Source organism: Sceloporus undulatus, chromosome 5 (genome assembly GCF_019175285.1).
Source record: "Sceloporus undulatus isolate JIND9_A2432 ecotype Alabama chromosome 5, SceUnd_v1.1, whole genome shotgun sequence".
Taxonomy (NCBI): domain Eukaryota; kingdom Metazoa; phylum Chordata; class Lepidosauria; order Squamata; family Phrynosomatidae; genus Sceloporus; species Sceloporus undulatus.
This window is the reverse complement of record NC_056526.1, coordinates 87349348-87361762: the sequence shown is the minus strand read 5'-3', so window position 1 is coordinate 87361762 and position 12415 is coordinate 87349348. Positions and strand designations below refer to the sequence as shown.

General features: G+C 38.6%; 1 protein-coding gene across 8 annotated transcripts in view; it reads left to right on the top strand.

Moving 5' to 3' along the window:
• The window catches only part of HGF (hepatocyte growth factor), a 218939-nt gene that overhangs the window by 158808 nt on the left and 47716 nt on the right, over positions 1–12415 (top strand). For all 8 annotated transcript variants that reach the window (XR_006103929.1, XR_006103927.1, XR_006103928.1 and 5 more), the window contains 3 exons: positions 4638–4800; positions 8785–8897; positions 9623–9737. Coding sequence is in view for 5 of the 8 variants with exons in the window: in XM_042466636.1 (XP_042322570.1) it covers positions 4638–4800; positions 8785–8897; positions 9623–9737 (391 nt within the window). In the remaining 3 variants the exon portion in view is untranslated. The remainder of the gene's footprint in view (positions 1–4637; positions 4801–8784; positions 8898–9622; positions 9738–12415) is intronic.

The window sequence follows — 12415 nt, the reverse complement described above, 5'->3', positions numbered from 1 at the left end:
CCTCGTAGGGCATGGCTTCCAGACCCTTCACCATTTTAGTCGCTCTCTTTTGGACATGCTCCAGTTTCTCCACATCCTTTTTAAATTGTGGTGCCCAGAACTGGATGCAGTATTACAGGTGGGGCCTGACCAAAGCAGAATATAGTGGAACTATTACTTCCCTTGATCTAGACACTATACTTTTATTGATACAGCCTAAATTTGCATTGGCCTTTTTAGCTGCTGCGTCACACTGTTGACTCATGTTCAACTTGTGATCTACTTGGACTCTGCTCTTGTGAAGCTGACTATAGAAGTGGTTGTCCATTTAGAAACTAAACTAGAGGTGACCTTTACATTGCCTACGTACCCCAGCTTCTTGATAAACAAACAGGGAAATAAAAAATTGGACTCGGATGAATGGAGTACTTTAAATAAATAATTCTAGTACCTGAGTAAATTAATGCATACATTCTCAGAACTAGCTGAATAAGTGCACATACAGTGCAAAATATATTACATGACGATCCTATTCAATCCAAAGTACTACTCTAGCTACGTTGAAGGTTCAAGCACATGATGGTGACTGAATTGATAAATGTATGCTCATATTTTGTGGCCATGTAGTATGCAGCCTCCTGCAGGCTACCTGGAGCTCAACCTCTTTGGGGAGGGGGGCTAAGAGGCTGCCACAGGAGATTTCAGAGAGGGAGCTTTTGTGGGTCTCTGAAGATGCCAGCCACAGATGCTGGCGAAACGTCAGAAAGAAATTCTGCTAGAACATAGCCACATAGCCTGAAAACCCCACAAAAAACTATGGATGCTGGCCATGAAAGCCTTCAACTTTACTTTTGTGGGTGTATTCTGAGAGAAAGCAAAAGTTTTAAAAGACCAGGAGGCTGAAGAGCCTGAAAAACTGCATGAATTAAAAGCACCTGTCAGAACAGTGCTTCTTAAGCTATCTGATGTGGTGATCAGCACTTTTCCCCCTTCCAAATGTGCCATGCACTGGTACCATATCTGTGTCCCACTAGCTACAATTGTTTCTTTCTTTCTTGGAAATGGACAGTTTTCAGGGACTGGAGCACATAGCTTTGGACCAACACTGGTCAAAGGGCTACCACTTTGAATACTGAACCAGAGCACAGTCCTGTTCTAGTTCAGAACTAGATCATGGTGGAGGACAGAAAGACAGTCATTGCCCTTGACACAGCATTCATTCAGCAGCACCTCTGAGGCCAGAGAATGACAGGCTATAGCACTGTGCAGCAACAGAAAGACTTGAAAAGTGAGACCCTGACTGAGTAATCTGACTGTTCTTTCCTGTTTTTATTTTGTTTTGTATAATGATCTTATTTTTTTTCCTGTTACTCCACATCTCCTTTCCCCTCCTCATTAAATGCATTATTGTTGGCATTTTATTTTACTTTCATCTCCATTTTCATTCCATTTTCAAAGTTTCTTAAGTTTTTTTTTTGTGGGGGCGGGGGGTGATTAGATAAAATATATTTTTACAAAAAGTGATACAGTTGGATTACTTATATTTATAATGATTTTCCAGAAAGTAAAATCCTATGAAAGCCCCACCCAACGCACTAGGATGTCTGTGTAGAACAGCAGCTTTTATCATAATTTCTTAATTATTTTTTAAAAAATTATTTCCATTAATTCAGGATCCAAAAATTTCTTATACCCAATGTTTTTAAATTAGGAAGCTTCAATGCAACAGCAGTGAACAAGTTATCACATTCTGACACATATTCGTCCAGGTGAAGGAATGTCTTCAGTGTAAAGAAGGTCATTTACCTGATACCTATACCCTCTTGTATGAGCAAACATATACCCCATCACAGTGATGCAGTCTGCCCTCATCTGCAGACAGTAAGCCCCTGCTTTTGTTATTGGTGGCACGTACAGTGCTGCCATTAAAATGAATGAGGCTTGAGCATGTATGAATTTTCATTTCTGCCAGGGGTGTCCAGAACGGCTCTCCCACAAATACTCAGGTCCGACTGTATTAATGTACAGACCCATAATCTGTGTACTTAGATGCACAGATTGTACATGTTGTGTTTAACCCCATTGTACGTGTTGTATGCAACCCTTTCAGTTTCCTGCTCTTTTTTCTTTACAATGTTTAGATCAACACATACTGTTGTGTGTGACATCTTTTCATTTCTCATTGCCTGCCTCTGCTTCACATAATGATTCACATAATTGGCCATGGATTAGTCAGTGCGTGAATCAATGGAACTTACATAAGTGTTGATTTACCCAGTTCCCATTGTTTCAATATATCTGTTCTAGTTGAGACAAGCAATTTAATTTAGGCCAGGGTTGCCAGATCTCAGGCTTTGGCCCAAATACCCAGGTTTTGGAAATCATTCACATGATCATCCACCAAGACATCCCAATGAGGCAGGCATAAAAACGTTCTTGCCATTTTCATTAATTGTATGTTCTTGTTCTATGGCCGAAATCCACATATTCAACAGTGTCTGTAACTTTTCTTGATTTTGCTGCAAGCTCCCTGGATGAATTAGCTCAATGTTGCATTCACATAGCAATTTTAATGCTACCATCATTTTTAAATGTTAAAATATTAATGTAATATTAACACAATAAAATATTAAAATATTAAAAATTAAGTCATCATTTAAAAAATAGTTGCAGGCCAGTATCGAGTGCTGGCTTCTTTCAAATAACACACAGATCACCAGCCACTGTCACAAAGGTCACAACTTTTTAAGTTACAGATGCAAAGGCTTGGTCCTAGCATGTGTCCAGATCCAGACATCAGCCAACCCAAGTGCTGACAGATACCCAGCCCACCTGCTGGACATTTCCTGGGATGACAGCACGGTCCAATAAAGGGACCTCCACCAATAATAAGGGGTGACATATACCCTATCTACTTCCAACTGGATCTGGTCCCATACCAAATTGACCAAAGTTATGACAAATAAGGTTTAGTATAATGTGCAAATAACAAATAGTAGCATTATACAATTTATGGGTGGGCAATGAAGTTCACTGGCAATATGAGCAAAGGAGTGACAGCAGTTTACTTATATACACAAGAGGCAGACCCAAATGAAAATCTCTCTCTAACTACTGAGGTCTCCCAACAGCCAAGTTTCCCCTGATTAGATGCTCTTCCCACCCACTCTCCGCACAAGGCTTCCTTGTATGATGCCAATTGGCTGGCCAAGGTGAAGCAAAAATTTTATCCTAGTAAGTCTGGGAAATGCATTGAGTTCATAGAGAGTTTTCATAGGGCTATATTATTATTATAACACTTATCTTCCTGCTGCACAGTTTTTGATGATATTCTTGAAGTTCAGGACTGCTGCTACACCTGTACGCTTCAAATTTGCCCTCTTTTCCCCTCTCCGATCAGTCCAACATTGCCCAGCTAGTACTTTTCTTCCCACACTTTTCCTGTTCCAGCCGTGTCTCGTTGCCTCCTTGTTCTCTTCCTGGCTTGTGCTGCCTTCTGCCTCCCAACTGTTCTATCTCACTTTCCCTTCTTGCATCTTCGCTGATCTGTCTTTCACATTTCTCATTCTCTCTTCTACCATTTTGCTCACTTCCCTCCTTCTCTTTTCATTGCTTTGCTTCACTGCTTCCTCCACATCCTTCTCTTTCTCCATTTCTGTTTCCTTCTGAAACTCACCTTTCCATTTTATATTCCCCACTTTGCCTCCAGTTCCCTCCCAGCTGGACTCAGATATGTGCCTTGAAATTTCAGGGAATAGGATGCCACTGACACAGTAGCCCTAAAATCAACAACTCAATTTCTGCATTTTCTTCACTGATTACTCTTCAACTTCCCTTCTGTCTATTTCTTCCATCTATTTTTTAACATCTCTCTTTTGTCTAATGCCCAGTAAAACTTTCATCTCAAGAAAATATACTCACAATTTCATCCTGAGTGCTAGATGCAACATATTCAGTGTGATTCCGCATATGACTATGGCTCTCAGTGAAACACTATGAAAGAAAATGACATCTGTACATCATTCACTATCACTATACTACCATGATTCCCTGATGATATTATTACTGAGTTCTTCTTTCTCAGATAACTAATGCAATGGCACCATTAAAGGGTTGTGGGGGTTGCGGACTGCACCAGGTTACACCCTAAGAGGGGCTGACACTACTATGCTTCATACATCTGCCTTTTGGCAGAAAGGGGCTGTGGCATTCACCTGTGTCCCATTAAAATGCTGAAGAGATGGAGTGAGTGGGATAAGTCTCAATGGGAGGAGGAAGGAGAAACACCAGGTTGTTGTTTTTTTAATTCAAATTTCAAAAAATTAATTTTTAATTTAAAAAATATATTTTTTCTTTAAAAACATTTTACCAAATTTCCTCTTGAAGCACATGAAGCTATATCTATGTAAATGATACTGTAATTTAAAAGTATACTTTTAATTGTACCAGTTGTTTATGTCACAACTGCTACCATTACGTTTAGTAATATATGGAAATCAAGATTTATGAGTAACGTTAATACAAAAAATATGATTAAGGATTCTGTATGGTGTGGTATGGGAGGGTTTCAATGGTGGTGGTGGTGGGGGAACACCATGATATACCAACCCTAGTGACACCACTTGACTAATGCAAGTATTTGTTGGTTTCTTCTGCAGAGAGCAAAGGGAAAAGGAATGCCCTTCATGACTACAAAAAGACATCTGATACCTTATTAGTGGGAATAGACAAGGCACTGAAAGTGAAAACTAAACTGGTAAACTCAACAGAACAGTGTGCCAAGAGATGCAACAGAAACAAAGGCCTCCCATTCTCCTGCAAGTAAGCAAAGCATTTCATGTGGTGTTGTGAAAGTACTAGGCTAGTCTACATTTCTATACCACTTATCAGTGAACTCAGCATTCTCTAAGCAGTTTACAGTCTGTAAACTAATTGCCACCAACAAGCTGGGTACTCATTTTACTTACCTATGAAAGGATGGAAGGCTGAGTCAACCTTTGAGCCCTCTGGGATTGAACTCACAACCTTGTGGCTGCAGTACTTGCATCCAACTGTTGTGCCACCAAGGCTCCCTGAGCAACATGATATTAAACTGACAGGCTCCCATAAATAAGAATGAAATTGCTATTTAAAAGAGCACTTGAGCAGGGTTAGTTAAAGTGCCTGACTGAGATGAGAACACAGGTTTTATTAAATGCAGTTTAATAAAGTGGAGGAACTGCATGAACCCAAGTCCTGCTAGTATTTTGTGTATGTGCACAGACATGAAGGCACATATTTAAAAGGTGGGTGTGGGAGATAACCTATAAACAGATCAAGTGTAGATGTGGTTTCAATCTCCTGTTGTTGTTTTTACGGGCTTTATCTGTCTTTCTGATATTTTGATAACTTTACACCAAGGCTTGGAATAAAGGTTATAAAAACATGGGCAGATTGGATCACACTTTCAAATGCTGGCAGATAAACAGATATCTCTATAAATATTGCACAGAGACAGAGCAACTACTTGATAGGTGCTGGTGGCCAGCCATTTGGCAAAAACTGAACTGCAGCAAAGATTTACATCCAAGAACTGATGTACAGAATTTCCAAGTAACAAGTTCTGTTAGCCAACTTTCCAGATCAATGTAATGTGTATGCATTTATTTTTATTTTTTTTGCTAATGTGCCTCCAAAACACTGCAGAGATAATCCAATTTGAGACTGCTTTAACTGCCCTGGCTCAGAGCTAGGGGATTCTGGGAATTGTAGTTTGTTGCGGCACCAGATTTCTCTCTGACAGAGAAGGCTAAATGTCTCACAAAACTACAGTTCCCAGAATTCCCTAGCATTGAGCCAGGACAGTTGAAACGGTCTCAAACTAGATTATTTCTGCAGTGTGTTTTGGAACCTAGTTATTTTTTGTAAGATGAAACAGCTTTGATGGACAGCTGATTGCTTGCCTGCCTATAGCAGTATATATACTATTCTCCCTTGTGGAAAAGAAGAATCTTTGGAGCTTATTGCACACACTTTTGTCTCCATTCTGGGCACGGACAAGGAATATGCGTGGCTGAGTGAAAACAGAGTTTATCACTTGCTAAACTGTCGACAAGGTGTCCTCATGCCATCGCTGACCTTAACCCATCCCCGAGCTGGGCAAAGTGCATGAATTTTGCTCAGCTGGAAAGCTCCTTCCTTTTACTTCGGGTTGCATTCAGATTATTTCCCTGTCTTGCATTGCCCTGGAAGCAACTGGAAGAAGAGGAGGGCTGATACACCGAGGATACAAGTTTTTTGTTTTTCAGCATGAATATATGGCACTATAGTTAGATCTCCAGCCTGCAAATTCTGCAAATGGTGGCACTCTAATACTAATCATGATACAGCCGTGTCATACGTGCCCACTGTAGGATATATGCCACCTCCTAGGGCTGAAATCTGTCTTGCATTTATGAGTTTCAGCTTCAAGGCAATCTAGGTCACTGGAGTTGCTGGCTGCAGATCTGGAAATCCACATGTCTGAAATCACTCCACAACTGGTACAATTTAGCTCTCAATGCAGAGTCCCCTTTTCTAATTTTTAGGAGTTCCACTCTGGAAGAAAAAATAAATGCCTCTAGAACACATGATTATGTAGAAAATTTCAAAACTATTCTGCCAGTGTCAGCCAACATATTGGGAGATGAGATGATTAAGACCGAAAATCCCTAGAATAGAGTACGATTCTTTCTCTGTGCAGTTAGATCACATTAACCAGTTTGTGCTGCTTCACATTTAACACTATTAAGAATGATACCTCTAGTCTTATTTCCCACTGTTCTGCTCTCAGCTTCTGGGATAAAAATATATAGTAATTGCATTTGGAAAATCAAAGCTAGGAAACACTGACCAAGTTCCTGTTTTATGTAACAGCCACAGCAGGAAAAGAAAGACTTTAGCTTGAACAGTTGACTATTCTTTCAATCAATCAATGTTAAGGCACTCATGCTCATTGATGAAAAGGAAAATTGCTATGATTTCAAAAATGGCATTTTACCAGTTTGTGTTAACATTATCTACTCCCCCACACACAACCTAGTTGTACAGCTTAAAACTGTTTACTTTCCACATTGTTGCTGAAATCGAAGTCACAACTCCCAGTGCTACATTAATGGATGCTGCTTCCACCAGTCATAAATTAGATTCTGTGTAGCTTTTTGCTGTTTCCAACTGGCGTGAAGCCTGTTTATAGTCTTTCAATTGCTTTTTCCTTATTTATTATTTTAAAAAACACATACAGAAAGTATGTAAACTGCTTCTGGATACCATCAGAGTTTGGATTTGTGCTAATTTGTGTCAGACCTTTCATTACAATGTTGTTGCTATTTACTTCTGTATCCCAAAACGTATATGATATGTTGAACAATAATTCAGAACAGTGATGGCTACAAACAACATGTGAAATGTTATTTAGCTGCTTTTTACCAAATTGTAACAAGAGTATGATAAACATTTTGCTCAAATGTTTAGTAGTAAAGAAAAGAAAATTTTCATGAAAAGTAAGAATAGATATGCCAAATTTTAAGGTAACACCTCTTTAATGGAGAGGAATTTGTGCCCTGGCCAACATCTATCCAGAGAAGTGATAGGAAACTATGTATTTCATCTGTTGGTTACAAATTGTGAAAATAACTTTAATAATAATATATTTTGTTGTTATTGTGTGCCTTCAAGTCATTTCTGACTTATGGCAAACCTAAGACAAACCTCTCTTGGGGTTTTTGTGTAAGATTTGTCCAGAGGGGGTTTGCTTTTGCCTTCCTCTGCATCTGAGAGAATGTGACTTATAAATGGTCACCAAGTGGGTTTCCAAGGCCAAGCTGAGATTCGAAACCTGGTTTTCAAAAGCCATAGTCAAATGAAAAAACCACTATACCACGCTGACATATTATTAATATTAGTAATATATTAGCAACATATTTGTAAAAAGTAATTTAGTCAGTTGCTTTCCTGGGCTACAATAACAAATACAGTCAGCCCCCCACACTCCATATCCATGGGTTTCGTATCCATGGATTCAAGAATCCACAGCTTGAAAATATTTAAAAAATATATAACTTCCAAATAGCAAACCTTGATTTTGCCATTTTATATTAAGGACATCATTTTACTATGCCATTGTATACAACGGGTCTTGAGCATCCACAGATTTTGTTATGGGGAACCAAATCCCAGTGGATACTAAGGGCCCGCTGTAGTGACCACTTTGGTGATCAAAGAGAAACATAGATAACTCCATTTAAAAGTTTCCAAGCTCTGGGAGAAACACTAATGCTTCATTTAGTGTTTTCTCTGTCCTCTGAATCAGCTGTAGAAAGTTACAATTCCTCTGCATTTATGCATATCCAAGAAAGATCTCTCTGAAACCTGTTGGTCTTTCCCAGAATGAAAGAGGGGAATAAATCAGCAGGATCCAGAATACCATCAACCTAAGCCAAAGTACAACATGTGGGCTGCATGGAGATCTTGGACCCCCAACATGCAGCCCTCAAAGTTCCCAGAGGGTCAGCATGATTTTGCCCCAATGGTTTGAAATGCATTAAAACAGCAGCAAAATTGAATGGTTTTTGCCCCCTATATACACTAGAAACTTGAAAAAAAGCAGGAAAAATATCACCCACAAATTTTGAATTTGGAAATCGTGTGATGTCACTCCTGGTCAAGTTGGATGCACTGGTGTGGCTGCTGGAGGGGCACAGGAGTGAACAAATGGCCCCTGTCTGCAGTTGGCCACCTCTGTTTAAGCAGAGATTTAATACTCATTTGTCTTTATTTTCTCCACAGGGCTTTTGTATTTGATAAAACTGCCAAACGCTGTCGTTGGTTGTCTTTCACTACTCTCGACAATGGAGTGATGAGGAGGCAAAACAACACATTTCAACTTTACGAAAAGAAAGGTATGTTGCTTTTCTTTCAAACACAACTTTTTAGACAAGATTGTCTATTTGACACAGTTACAATGAGATCTTATTAGCAGTTGTGATCGACACCTTCCTTGCCATAAGAAAGTTCTGATGCTTTAGAAAGAGCATTTCCTAAATGAAAAGATCACCTATAAGCTGCTTAGTTCTGAAAAACTGCATGAGATGTCTATCTGAGAGTTTCTGTAGGATAATAGCTTTTGTTGAATGGCATGAAAACTTAGAATCAATTATGGTGGTGTTGGTGTGAGATTTTGAAACCAAACAGAACGTTGTCTTTTGTCTCCAGTAAAGGTTCCAGAGATGGAATGTAGTTAAGGTTGAGAACTTGCACATGGCCAATTGTTGTTATTCCTGTTTACTTTGAACAACAGATCAATACTTTGAATTTTTGGTGTCTCTGTGCCATTTGATAATTGGCTACTGCTACTAAAGAAAGATTCAAAGACACCAAGGTGTACAGAGGGAGCTGGAAAAAGTGTTAATATCATAGCTAAAGTATTTTCAGAATTGTTGTACATGCTAAATTGTTTTTCATTACAATAGGTATGAGGCAAATTTGTTTGGTCTGACATTTGTTATGATGTTAGCTTAATAGAATCATAACACTGAATATCACATAGAAATTTTATACATTTGCTTTCAGTTCCGAAGAAATAAGTATCTCCTTCTCTTTTGTTTTTGTTGTTTTCCTTCGACAGATTATGTAAGAAATTGTATTGTTGGCAAAGGAGCAAATTATAAAGGAACTGTGTCAGTCACCAGAAGTGGTATCCGTTGCCAGGCATGGAATTCCACAATACCTCATGAGCATAGGTAAGTTTGGTGGGATTACAAGAGCCCAGCCATGTGCAGTTTTCTTCTGTCAATATCTTTCTGCTGAGCAGGAAACTATAACACTCATTATAGTGGAATAGATCCAGGATTTTCACCGGATTGGCACTGAGCAAAAAACCACAGTCAGTCTGAAATATGTGAATGTGCCCATATTACATATATATTTGCACATACATTTTTTTTAATTCATACTTTGGTTTTAGGTATATATTTGGACTGGTTTACAGATAATTTTAAGAAAGTTAAGTAGCTCTGAAAGCCATACAAAAAGAGAATGGCTGCATCCAGATTTAGACATGAGTGCAACAGGATTGGTGGAAGTAGACTTCCTTACACTGTCCATCCTCTTTATGACAGCTCCTCCAGTCGCTCCCAAAAATGCTACAGAGAGGATAGGAAAATACTGCTGAAGCAGAAACTGTGTTACCAGAAGGAAGGAGTAATCTGTAAAAATTGGATGGACTGAAATATTTGAAATAATATTTGAAATAATTGAAATATAGTTGACTAGCCATATCCACAGATTCCTTATCCCCGAATTCAAGCATCCATGGCTTGAAAATATTAAAAAATATATATAAATTCTGAAAAATAAACCTTGATTTTGCCATTTTATATGAGGAGCCCCATTTTGCTATGCCACTGTTATATAATGGGACTTGAACATCCACGGATTTTGATATCCACAGGTCATCCTGGAACAAACTCCAGTGGATACCAAGGGCCCACTGTAGTCTGTGTTTTTTCACTTTATTCTGTTTCTATATATGAAACAGAGAAGAAACTGAAGGACCATTGCAAATAACTCACCAAACAATTTGTAGGTTTCTTCACTTGCTCTGTCAGTGCTGTGTTTGTTAAAATTATTTTATCAAATTCTTAGTACAGTGGGCCCTTCCCTTATGCAGGGCTCCGTTCCGGATCCCCCCGCGTAAGGGGAATTTGGCATATGCTCGAGCCCCATTCAAAAGAATGGGGCTTGTGCCCACAATGTGAAGCAGCGTGTGCGCCATGGGAGCATGCACCATTCCCTCTTCTGGAGCGCACCGAGCCTTCTTCCAGCGTGGCTTACACTGTATGCTGACAGCCATGTAAGTCATGCCCGCATATAACACAAGCACACTGTAGTTAGTTTAAGAAGGGAGTATGTCAGTTTGAAGATGAGCAGTTCTCTGTGTGGAGATACTGACTGGGCAATCATTCACACATTTCAAATGTATATTTTTGAACACTTTTGTGAGTGAGCCCAGTTGCTGAAGTTATAGCAGCTACTTTGGTAGTCTGTCTATATACGGTGCTTATCAATGCATGCATTACATACCTATAAGTTTGGTTATGGTGTCAAACCCTTACATGATGCTTATTTGTGAACCAAAAATGAATTAGCCTCTGGGTCTGAACATCACTTGGAAAGTAGTAGATTTGATTGGATCTCATTTTCTAGAACTGTTGGAAATGTACGGTAGAAAATCTTTGGCCTAAAGAAACACAATCATTACTACACTTCAGTTGTTAGTCCCAACAGCAGTAGACCATTAAATTAATGGAAACATGGTAAGCCAACACTTATGTACATTTCATTGATTAAATGAGTTTGCTCTAATCTGGGCAAACAACTGGAAATAGATCTTGTATTGTTTAGAATATTTCTGTGCTATAGACAAATCTGAAAGATGACAATATATTTAGGGCAATCTGATTGAGTGTTGCTGGCTTGTATTTAATGCTCATCTTTTCCAAGCTTAGGACGTTCTGATGAAAGAGATGGGGGGGGGGATTCCCATAATACTTTAATACACAAGGGCATACCATTTCTAGACATGTAATTCTACATCAGAAATGCTTGCCTAAAGCTGTCCTTAGTTGTGAAAGAATTACATGATAATAGCATAGAAAGGGACCTAAATAAGGTATGATGGACAGTATCAGACTGGGAGAAAACAGTCATTCTTTTAATTGATGAAGATATAAGAAGAGGTAACAGTGTTAGTGCATAGAGTGTAATATGCATGTTGCAAAAGTAGTTAATTTGCAAATGATATGGTTTTGATATTAAGTGAAGGTAAAGATGCAGTTGTCTATTTTGAGCTGAAATGGTGGTTAGAAAATGTGTTTTTAATTTCAAAAGCTGTTTCACCCCAAAGTAGAGGAACACATTTTAAAAAAATAGTTGGATGCCATAACTAATTAAAGATGATTAATCTGGGGTGAAGATTGTTCTAATCAAACAGAAATGTGCATATTACTTTAAAGTGAAAGCATGCGAATACAACTAATCAATACATGAACTATGTTTTCTTTGATGACTTCAGTGGTGCCAGATTGCTGCTAAATGTTCCCCATTCAGATGACATCAGCTAAGGCCTTTAATGCCTCATTTGACTGATAATTACATATAAGGTGACAGAACCAGGAATAAAATTAATAAGTCAATTTGGAACTGTAGAGAAACATATAGCTGGATGTAGCAACAGTAACTGATACAACTCTAGATTAAGTTTAGGTTTTATTTTCTCCTTTTTCAAATATTTGCCTTTTCTCCTCTTTTACTAAATCATTTTAAGAAGTTATTTTCACCTTGCTCATGGAAGCAAACAGGCAGATAATGCTCAAAAGAAGAAGAATTTCTTGTAATATTTTAGAAAGAGATGTCAGAT